This window comes from Myxine glutinosa, chromosome 1 (assembly GCF_964187855.1).
Source record: "Myxine glutinosa chromosome 1, kmMyxGlut1.1, whole genome shotgun sequence".
In the NCBI taxonomy this organism is placed as follows: domain Eukaryota; kingdom Metazoa; phylum Chordata; class Myxini; order Myxiniformes; family Myxinidae; genus Myxine; species Myxine glutinosa.
Genome location: NC_136261.1, coordinates 409,326,077 through 409,338,257, shown reverse-complemented (window position 1 = coordinate 409,338,257; position 12,181 = coordinate 409,326,077). Strand labels below are relative to the sequence as shown.

At 42.1% G+C, this 12,181-nt stretch overlaps 1 protein-coding gene across 1 annotated transcript; it reads right to left on the bottom strand.

The window, feature by feature from the left end:
• Window positions 1-1,008: 1,008 nt before the first annotated feature.
• Window positions 1,009-11,440, bottom strand: LOC144889604 (uncharacterized). The gene is made up of 3 exons (XM_078770484.1): window positions 11,325-11,440; window positions 10,937-11,065; window positions 1,009-1,350 (listed from the first exon to the last, which is right to left on the bottom strand). The coding sequence occupies exons 1-3, from the start codon at window positions 11,379-11,381 to the stop codon at window positions 1,225-1,227; spliced, it is 312 nt and encodes a 103-aa protein (XP_078626610.1). The 5' UTR covers window positions 11,382-11,440; the 3' UTR covers window positions 1,009-1,224.
• Window positions 11,441-12,181: the final 741 nt, after the last annotated feature.

The following is a 12,181-nucleotide window of genomic DNA, read 5'->3' as shown; positions in this document are numbered from 1 at the left end:
ACAAAGACTCCTCCAAGCTCTAAAGACTCCTGCAAGCTCCAAAGACTCCTGCAAGCTCCAAAGACTCCTGCAAGCTCCAAAGACTCCTGCAAGCTCCAAAGACTCCTGCAAGCTCCAAAGACTCCTGCAAGCTCCAAAGACTCCTGCAAGCTCCAAAGACTCCTCCAAGCTCCAAAGACTCCTCCAAGCTCCAAAGACGCCTCCAATCTCCAAAGACTCCTCCAATCTCCAAAGACTCCTCCAATCTCCAATAACTCCTCCAATAGCTCCAATAACTGCTCAAGCTCCAATAGCTGCTCAAGCTCCAATAACTCCTCAAGCTCCAATAACTCCTCCAGCTACAATAACTCCTTCAGCTACAATAACTCCAAGCTACAAAAACTCCTCCAAGCTACAAAGATTCCACCAAGCTACAAAGACTCACCCTCCAGCTACAATAACTCCACCAGCTCCAATAACTCCTCCAGCTACAATAACTCCTTCAGCTACAATAACTCCAAGCTACAAAAACTCCTCCAAGCTACAAACTTTCCACCAAGCTACAAAGACACCCTCCAGCTACAATAACTCCACCAGCTCCAATAACTCATCCAAGCTACAAAGACTCCCCCAAGCTACAAAGACTCACCCTCCAGTTACAATAACTCCTCCAAACTCCAATAACTCCTCCAGCCACATGACCTTGATCATCAGGAATCACAAGCACATCATCGGATTGGAAGCACATCACTCGACTGTTGGGACCTGAAGGTCGGTATTTCGATGGACACGTTCCCCATCGTGTCCTTCGTACCCTGCTCCAACAACCGTGACTTTATGGTGAGATGGTTGGTGAAATATGATCGGACATTTTGCCCAGGTTATCCATCCTCACCATTTGCAGCCACCATTGTCGGATGTGGACGGGTCTTGTTGAAAACCTCACGTCAAAGATTTATCTTTATGAAGAACGGCAGATTTGCCTTGAAGAAGAATCAGCACTTCAGCAATTAATGTACTCTCCAAATAAACTTTCCAACCAGTATTTTAATCATTTCTAGTAGCATGGTAAAAGGGAAATTTGAACATTTTGTTACAAAATTGAAATCTTAATAACATAACGACGTGACAATAGTGGAACGACGAAAGGTGTGATAAACAGCGTTACAAATTACACCGAAAGATACGTGTTTAGGAGCGTTTTGACACACGGTTTTGTATTAGAAAACGCCGTGTTGGAACCACTCAGCCCATGGCCTGGACACGTGCAGCGAATAGACGCACCTGCTTCTCCACAGCACGATCAAGCGCATCTCGCGAGGCACGTGGATTCGAACGGATGAACTCCACAATACCCGCTACGCACTCAGCCTGGTGGGGATGCAGGGGGACGGTGAGAGAACATGGGAGGAGAGGAGTGAAAAGGGGGGTGGGAACCCCATTCGGGGCAAATGGAAGATCTCATGCATTACTTCATTAATCAATTTCATTGTTTATATTTTACATTCGCGAAGAATCATGTGAAATATTGAAACATGAATTTGTTCGCTGACCTGTTTTATGTTCCGACTGAAGCACTTACTCACCATGCTGTTCCTGGGTGTGGATTGCATATTGTGTTAATTACCCTGCGCTCATGAAGCGAAAATCAAGTTGAAGAATTTGGTTGCGTCCGTACGTGCGTACATGTGAACGTGTGACGTGCGTACGTGTGATGTCCATACGTGTGAAGTACGTACATGTGGCGTGTCTGCATTTTTTAAATTCATTTTCTCAGAAACCGTTGGTCCGATTGACACGAAATTTTACCATAGGAGCGCCTCCGCCTGTATAATTTTTTTTTATTCATTGTTATGACGTCATAGGTCACGTGGTATGGATGCCGTCTTGGAAAGTTGCACCTCTATATATCCCAAACCACTCAATGGAAAAAATTGAAACATGGCCCATTGTCAAGCACTCCCCATGGGGAATAAGATATGTTAATGATGCTGTCATCGCTACCTTAATTGTGACGTCATAATTCGACAAGTAAAACACTTGATTCGATCAGCAGAATTTTTTTTTTCCTCTGCAATTCTTGTTCCAATTGACACGAAATTTTCACCATAGGAGCACCTCCTCCTGTAGAATATTTTAATGGTAATTATGACGTCAGAGGTCACGTGGTACAGGCACCACCTTGGAAAAAACCCAAAAACGTTGCCCCACCATATCTCCGAAACTGCTCCATGGAAAAAATTGAAACGTGGCTCATTGTAAAGAACTCCGCATGGGGAATAGGTGCTGTTAACGATGATGTCATTGATGCCTTAATTATGATGTCATAATTTGACAGGGACAACACTTAGTTTCATCAGTTTGAAATTTATTGAGCGTGATCTACACAACAATTATGTTGGAGAATGGAAACATATGAGGTAATCGCTCACGTGGTCTGGCAGCCATATTGGATCAAAGAAAAAACCCCTTTAAAAACGGAAGAGTTGGCTCGCACCAAGTTGACTGCGCAGGGTAAGTATTCTATGAATACCATCTAGTTGTACTAATGTGCTTGTTTTTCATACAAAAGTATATTTAGATCTCCTAATGTCCAGGTTATTCGTGTAAAAGTACACTAATATCTCCTAATGGCTAGGTTATTGGTATAAAGGTTCATTTATGTCTCATAATCTCCGACTGAGACAATTTCAACTGCCCAAGTTATAACCACCTTCTTGCGGGGTCGGGCTGGGAATGTTTTGAGCTGAAGTCTTCGATGAACTGACTGGCAGGCCTGGACATTCGACTGAAGATGATTTATAGATTTTCGTATCCAAAGTCAAGGCTCATTATATAAAATAAAAATAACCACCTTTAGAGGCCAAGCGGGGGTTGGCCTTTTTCGGGAACCGTGGTTGTTGTTGTTTTTTGGTCCCCTTTTTGAAGCAATGTTTTACGGCCGGATGCCCTTCCTGACGCCAACCCTTTTTGCCGCCTTTAACGACAAACAGGGAATTACCAGTGAACTGGTTCTCAATTTGCCGACCTCGGAAGGATGACAGGCTGAGTCAACCCCCCTGGCGTTAATTCAGCGATTGACCGGGATTCGAACCCAGGATCCTAGGATCCTAAGCCGGCACCCTAGCCGCTAGCCCAACACCAGGGCCAGCCTTTAGCTCATTGATGAGCTAAAATAAAGAACAGACGAGAAAATAACAAAAACAAAAAAAGAAGAACAGTGGGAATGGGGGAAAACAACAGGAAAGTAAGACACAAAACAGAGGGAAACTTGGAGGAAGAATGGGTGGGGTACGAATAACATCAAAGGGAAGGGCATGGGAACACACAGGGGGAACAAGTTGGATACAAGCTCAAACATTATATTAGCTTTCGTGTTCTAGCACCTCCACGAACCTCACCACTGGATACAAAAAAACAAGACCGAAAGTCTAACAGTGGCGTAGCCGGGCTTGTTTGATACTTTCATTGAAGAGGACAAGACAGCCGGCTTAACGTTCGCCAGGATGATCAGTCGCCCTGCCCGTGAAATACCAGGATCGGGATTCGTACCAGGACCCTGAACAACTTCCTGCCCTACCTACTGCTACTGCGAAGTGGGAAGGCAATGGCAAACCACCTAGTGCTGTAATTTATACAACCCTCATTTGCAGTTATTGGCATCAGATAGCTAAGGAAAAATAACAACTATTGAACAATAAACTTCCAATTTAGTTGCATGTTCGAGTCCGGTGTATTGTATTACTTGCCCTGATGGATGTGGACGAATGTCACAATCGGCTTCCCAATATGGCCGCCAAGCAACTTCCGCTAGCTTCAGCCGACAGCCGTCATTAGCTCTCCAGTTTATTATATACCTCCGTGGGCTCAGCATTAGCTCGCTCTCACATCGGCCACGCCTACGCAATAACGCGTTCTGTGATTGGATGCCGGAAGTGCAGTCCTCACTGTCCGGAAGTTCGTATATCGCAGTTACGATGAATCGCAAAGTCGTTTTTATTAGTTTTAAAACATAGTTTAACGCCAACATAGTTTGCAAACGTGAAATAAATGAATACGCTCTCAAATGTGCCATCCGAGGCAGAGTGTGTCCGCCACGTTCGGCACACGCGATAGTTCGCTGCTCTCTGATTGGTTGAATCGTTTTTTGGACATAGCTCGGTAAGTAATTGTCCGATTAATATGAAACCTTGAAAAGGCACATCCTCGGGTCCCCAGCAATATACCTGGCAAGTTAAAAGTATATCGGACCCGTGGTTGTCGAGAAACAGCGGTCACAGACAAACAGACGTACAGACGTACAGACGTACAGATGTACAAACGTACAAACGTACAGAGATTACTGGAATTATAGATAGATATTATGACCTGGTTGGAGATACCAGTTAGCAAATAATGTAAGTATTAAATTATTTTGAAGTATTCTAGGTCTCCAAGCTGTCTGTCACCATGGAAACAAAGAGATTGCATTGAGACCCTGGTTTATTCTATATGTTCGTCAGTTAGTCAACACTATCAAAGAAGCTGAAGTCAATCAAGCTGAAGTATCAAGCTGAAGTCAACACCATCAAAGTGACCTCAGCACGAACACACCATCGTGTGTGTTACAGAAAGATGTGTTTTACGGCGACCAGAGTGAAAATCCTGCCACCAACCTCCTTGAGAGAGGACCCAGTGAGTTGGTACTCATTTTGCGGACCCCGGAAGGATGACAGGCTGAGTCAACCCCACCTGGTGTGAATTCAACAGCTGACTGGGATTCGCATTCAGGACCCAAGGATCCCAAGCCCTCCACCCTAACCATTATGCCAACACCAGGCTTAAGGTGGTTGGAGGCAGTCATAGAAAATGCTTAAATGTTTTAAGAGCCCTTAATCAAAGTTTTAGTTATATATATGATCTGGGGGGGGGGGGCATGAACTCACCCCCCCCCCCTCCCCTCCAACCCTCCAGTCATATATCATCACCCTGTTGTCATAATTTCAGTTCCCCCCAATCATCAAGTGTGATAATTTGCCCCAACCAGGTATATGACGTCATATATAAACATTCCCTAAAGGGTGTTGAAAGAAACATAACTGGCAAAGTCAAATGGCATGTTACATTCTGCATTGTACCTTTCAGGAGTGTAATTGTCGGCTATAAAACTCACCCAATATGTAGGATAAATTTGTGAGGGACAAACATACATGTGGAGAGACCAACGCTGTAAACACAGGAACCAAACATCTACGCCGTAAAAAAAATCGTTTGTGTAAACACGAATTTGCCAGTTCTAAAAGCCTATTTGCAGGTTTTAAGAAGAGGAAGAAGCGCTAATATATGGTTTATTCACACAGCAGTTTGAACGGAAACATTTATTATTGTACGACAGTAGAAACCCTTTAGAAGGACATGGAACAGCATACAAAATTATATATATGTATATGTATGTATATATATATATATATATATATATATATATATATATATATATATATATATATATATATATATATATATATACAGTGGTGATAGTTTGCGAAGCAATATAAAAATATATAAAACTACACAGGAGACGTCAAACAACAACAACCACAGCCACGATAACAAACGAGCGTCATAAAAGCTCCTTATTTTCACATGTTTTACTTCATGTGTTTCACGTGTTTGTTTATGCTTCATACTGAATGAAAAACGAAAGGTAGAGCATGCAGATTGTGATACATGACAGGTTCAACGATATGTCCGGCCTGAACGGCATAGGAATCAAAATGGCGGTGTGTGGAGTCAGCCGTCATACCGCCATAATGAAATCACATCACCCCTGTCATGTGACCAGATCCTCAGCTCTGATTGGTGTATGTTTGAGGGGACATACAAACATACGTACATACATACATACAGACAGACAGAAAAGCACTGTTCAAGATGGCTTTTCCCAATGAGCTACACCATAAAAACACATTCGATTCCATCGGCAGACAGTTTGGAGACGAATGATTATTAACGCACAGGTTGTAAACCTGGTGCGTTATAGCGTTTGCCTGGGAATTTCTGTCGCTCCAAAAGTGAAGCACGTTTCTGTCGCTCAGATGTGTAAACATGACGTCATCAAATCTATATTTAGGCTAACCATGGGCTACCCCTTTGGCTGGTACGCGGCCGCTCGCTAGTACATAATATAGGATATATTTGTTATATGTTATGTTATAGGATATATAGGATATATGTTATATGATATAGGATATATATAGGATAGGTTATAGGATATATATAGGATATATGTTATAGGATAGGAATATAGGACCCAAATGACCCAGAGGACCCAAATGACCCAGAGGACCCAAATGACCCAGAGGACCCAAATGACCCAGAGGACCCAAATGACCCAGAGGACCCAAATGACCCAGAGGACCCAAATGACCCAAATGACCCAGAGGACCCAAATGACCCAGAGGACCCAAATGACCCAGAGGACCCAAATGACCCAGAGGACCCAAATGACCCAAATGACCCAGAGGACCCAAATGACCCAGAGGACCCAAATGACCCAGAGGACCCAAATGACCCAGAGGACCCAAATGACCCAGAGGACCCAAATGACCCAAATGACCCAGAGGACCCAAATGACCCAGAGGACCCAAATGACCCAGAGGACCCAAATGACCCAGAGGACCCAAATGACCCAGAGGACCCAAATGACCCAGAGGACCCAAATGACCCAGAGGACCCAAATGACCCAGAGGACCCAAATGACCCAGAGGACCCAAATGACCCTCTGGGTCAATAAAAGTTGAAACTGGGCAAATGTCAATGAAAATTTGCCAGACCCAGACCAGAAAATGACCCAGAGGACCCAAATGCCCAGAGGACCCAGAGGACCCTGTGAATGTGAATGAATGTGAACATAATGTGAATACTAGTAGCAATTTTACAAAAACCATGGCATAATTTCAAATCTTGACCCGAGATGATAATTATGCTACATCATAATTTCCATGTGCCAACCTGAGCGGAATCCAAGTGGATTCACTTGACTTGTTTTATTTAAAAATCTAAAAAAAACTTAATTCCACTTTGACATTATGAGGTATTATGTGTAGATCAGTGACAAAAAATCTCAATTGAATCTACTTGAGCGCAGGGTAATACTAGTGGTATCATTTCGTAATAATAAAAATAATAACAAATGTATAATCCCCTTTCCCCCTGCCCTAGCCCAATCACATCTGGGTTTGGTGAAAGATAACCTACCTAATGCTCAAACACGACAGTAGACAGGTATGCTACAAGGCGATGAAGAACAATGAAAATTTGATCCGATGAACCAAGGGGCCCACGAGTAAGAATAAATAAAGGGAGACTGTTTACAAATATAACTTTTCAAAAACCGCGGGTGGTGAGGATTAATTAATAAGTAAAAGAACGTAAACTAGAACGGCACTCAGTAGAGAGAATACCTCCACCTGGTTGGCCATATCACTCAATGGAGAAGAATCACTTTAAAAATTCTACCAGCTGGATCTGGATCTTCACCAAAATTGAATCGATTCTTCCTTGTCAGACATAATCAAAGTTTGTCCATCATCAAAGTGTCATACCTGTCCAAAAAATTTCGTCCAAATCTGTCCAGAACTTTTTGAGATATCCTGCTATGTATCGTTTTTGGCCCGATCTCCAAATGGTGAAGATCACTTTAAAAAATAAATAATTATCACATCGAAATCCGGATCTTCACCAAAATCGAATCTATTCTTCCTTGTCAGACACCGAACATGTTCAAAAAGTTTCGTCCAAATCCGTCCACAACTTTTTGGGATATCCTGCTCTGTATCGTTTTTGGCCCTATCTCCGAATGGTGAAGAATCACTTAAAAAATAAATAATTATCACATCCAAATCCGGATCTTCACCAAAATCGAATATATTCTTCCTTGTCAGACACCCAACCTGTCCAAAACGTTTCATCAAAATCAGTCACAATTTTTTGAGATATCCTGCTATGTATCGTTTTTGGCCCTATCTCCCAATGGTGAATAATCACTTAGGAAAAATTAAATAAATATGTCACCCACAGGGTGAACCGTATCTTGCCAAAATGTGAAAATTCCGTTTTTTCGTCATGACGTCATCAAATGACGTCATAGCGTCAAACTGTTTACAGATCTGGGAAGCACTCATCAAGGGCATTCATATGAGGTATTACTCAATATGGTACCTACGATTTCAAAATTTGACCTTGGGGTCAATAATTTTCGACCTCCAGCGCTAACCATGAAGGTCAAGGCCGATCGCCACCAAAAACTAATCAGCTGAGCGCCGGACCATATACTAGATTCCCATGAAGTTTGGAGACGATCCGATCAAAGTTACTCAAAAAATTAGTGTTTCGTCGACCTCCATGATTGACCACAGTGACCTTGACCTTTGACCTTGACCTTCAAAATTTTGTGTGCTGAAGGGTATCTCTATAGGACTCTGATATGCGAAGTTACAGGAGTTTCCAATAATAACTGTGGTCTACAGAGTGATCTAAACGTGAAAAAAAATGATTAACCACAAACAAAAAAAAAAATGTGAAAATTCCGTTTTTTCGTCATGACGTCATAAAATGACGTCATAACGTCAAACTGTTTACAGATCTGGGAAGCACTCATCAAGGGCATTCATATGAGGTATTACTCGATATGGTACCTACGATTTCAAAATTTGACCTTGGGGTCAATAATTTTCGACCTCCAGCGCTAACCATGAAGGTCAAGGCCGATCGCCACCAAAAACTAATCAGCTGAGCGCCGGACCATATACTAGATTCCCATGAAGTTTGGAGACGATCCGATCAAAGTTACTCAAAAAATTAGTGTTTCGTCGACCTCCATGATTGACCACAAAGTGACCTTGACCTTTGACCTTGGCCTTCATAATTTTGTGTGCTAAAGGGTATCTCTAAAAGACTCTGATATGCGAACTTACAAGAGTTTCCAAAGGGAACTGTGCTCTACAGAGTGACCTAAACAATGCGAACTAAAGCAATACAATATACATGAAAAGTGCAGTTTTTTCGTCATAACGCCGTCAAATGACGTCACATTGTCAAACTAGTTATATGTTTGGAAAGCAATCAACAAGGGCTTCAATTTGAGGTACTACTCGATATGGTAACTGAAACTTGAAAATTTTACCTTTTGGTCAAAATTGAATGACCTTCAAAATGACCTTGAAGGTCAAGGCCGATCGCCACCAAAAACTAATCAGCTGAGCGCCGGACCATATACTAGATTCCCATGAAGTTTGGAGACGATCCGATCAAAGTTACTCAAAAAATAAGGGTTTCGTTGACCTCCATGATTGACCGCAAAGTGACCTTGACCTTTGACCTTGACCTTCAAAATTTTGTGTGCTGAAGGGTATCTCTATAGGACTCTGATATGCGAAGTTACAGGAGTTTCCAATAATAACTGTGGTCTACAGAGTGATCTAAACGTGAAAAAAAAATGATTAACCACAAACAAAAAAACAAACAAACAAACATACAAGCTGACTAATACATCTTGCAAAAACTTCGTTTTGGCAAGATAATAATTCTCATATCCGAATCCATATTCAGATGTTCACCAAAATCGAATCGAATCGTCCTTGTAAGAAACCCAACCGGTCCACCAAGTTTCGTCTAAAGCCTCCATAATTTTTTGAGATATCCTGCTATGTATCGTTTTTGGCCCTATCTCCCAATGGTGAAGAATCACTTAAAAAAATTAAATCGTTCTCATATCCGAATACATATTCAGATCTTCACCAAAATCGAATCGAATCGTCCTTGTAAGACACCCAACCGGTCCACCAAGTTTCGTCTAAAGCCTCCATAATTTTTTGAGATATCCCGCTATGTATCGTTTTTGGCCCTATCTCCCAATGGTGAAGAATCACTTTAAAAAATTAAATAATTCTCATATCCGAATACATATTCAGATCTTCACCAAAATCTAATCGAATCGTCTTTGAAAGACACCCAACCGGTCCACCAAGTTTCGTCTGAAGCCTCCATAACGTTTTGAGATATCCTGCTATGTATCGTTTTTGGCCCTATCTCCCAATGGTGAAGGTGACCAAGGGTTGGCGTCAGGAAGGGCATCCGGCTATAAAAACATCGCCTCAAACAGGGAACCATGATTGTCATGGGGCCCGCAAGGCTAACCCCCGCTCTAGCGGGGAAAATGGCCTTAAAACGATCATTCATTCATTCATTCCCAATGGTGAAGAATCACTTTAAAAATTAAATAATTCTCATATACGAATCCATATTCAGATCTTCACCAAAATCGAATCATTTCGTCCTTGTGACATACGCTACATCTCTGCCAAATTTGTCCGAATCTGTCCACAACTTTTTGAGATATTTTGTTCACAAACGGACAGACAGACAGACAGGGGTGAAAATATAACCTCCATCACCTTTGCTGGCGGAGGTAAAGACGTGACATTGTTTTTAATATATTAGATGTAAAATTAGTCGATGCAAAACGTAAGTTTGTGCTTTTACACAATCAGGTAGTTTGTAAAATAATACTTTTTTGGTTTTTGTACTTGATTCGTTGTTTGAATAAACAAAAGTTGAAATACATCTCATTGGCAATACTAAAAAAAAAGGTCATTTTTGACCAAAGGTGGATGGAGGTCACGTTTTGACGTCTGTCTGAGAGCAGGACATCTCAAAAGGTTATGGACGGATTCTGGCGAAACTTGGTGGACAGGTTGTGCGTGTGACAAGGACAAACAAATTCGATTTTGTTTCAGGTGTGAATCCAGATCCGACCAATCAGTGGGATACAAAACGTAAACTGTTCAGCCTGGCGGAGGTATGCGCTCTACCGAATGCTGGTCTTGTTGTAACACCTGCAACCTCCTGTATGCAACTGGTAACACCTCTGCACTCAAGTACGACGCACGTGACGAGTGTGTGACGAGCGTGACGTCACCTTGTAACGGTCGATCTCCGCACGGCCGTTCAGCCTCCGCCATAAGCTGTAGGCAACCCGCGTGGCCGTGATACCTTTCAAGGCTTCTTCAGATCCAGGTACACCTCCGAGCCATCCCAGCATCGCCACCTGTCCCGCGGCACACCCGGGAAATAAATTTACTCCGCGGAGCTTGTCAGGTAAGCAAAGTGAACAAGTACCTATCCCAGAATGTGATACGTTTGATCATTGGGATTAAAGTATGGGATATCGCAATAGGATCAACCTCAAATAGGAATATAATATCAAACTCAAAGAATCCAAGAAATATGTAATCGTGTGATTAAACACAGCTACAGCCATATTGTATACAAGTTTAACCGAGTCCGAGGTCAAAGTGCAACCTGACCTGCTGTAGGAGGTCAGGCTCAGAAAGACCCCAGGACGGGCCAAGTAACGCATCCATGTCGCGTCCGCCAAAACTTCCGGGTACTTCTTCTTCTTCCCCTTACACCTCACTTCTCCTTCCACTTGTTGTTGTTGTTGTTACAATAATTTTAAAGCGACTTAGATACAGATACTGTAAGACCTTCCGTTTCCTCTGTGACTCACAATGGGATTGTTTGCGATATTCACACAATAAAAGTAGATGCAGGAGGAGGCCATTCGGCCCATCATGCCTGTGCCACATCAACATCAACATCAGACCGATCACGTTACCCGTGAAACGACGCAATCCCATTGGTGGAATGAGGGGAGGAATGCGGATGCAACAATGAGGCACGCCCAGAGATATTCCAAGGGTGGGTGGGAAAATAAAAATGGGAAATATATTAATTTTAATTATTTAAATAAAAAATGGGAAAATAATTGTTTTTTTGTGTGTGTTTATTATTTTCATTTTTTTGTGCGTTTTTCCCCAAGGGAGGGTGTGGGCAAACGCGATTCTTGAGAAGGAAACACAACATAAATTGGGTGGGAAACACACAACATAAATTGGGTAAGAAACACACAACTTCAATTTGGTAAGAAACACACAACATCAATTGGGTGAGAAACACACCACATCAATTGGGTAAGAAACACACCACATCAATTGGGTAAGAAACACACAACATCAATGAGGAAAGAAACACACAACATCAATTGGGTAAGAAACACACAACATCAATTTGTTAAGAAACACACAACATCAATGAGGAAAGAAACACACAACATCAATTGGGTAAGAAATACACAACATCAATGAGGAAAGAAACACACAAC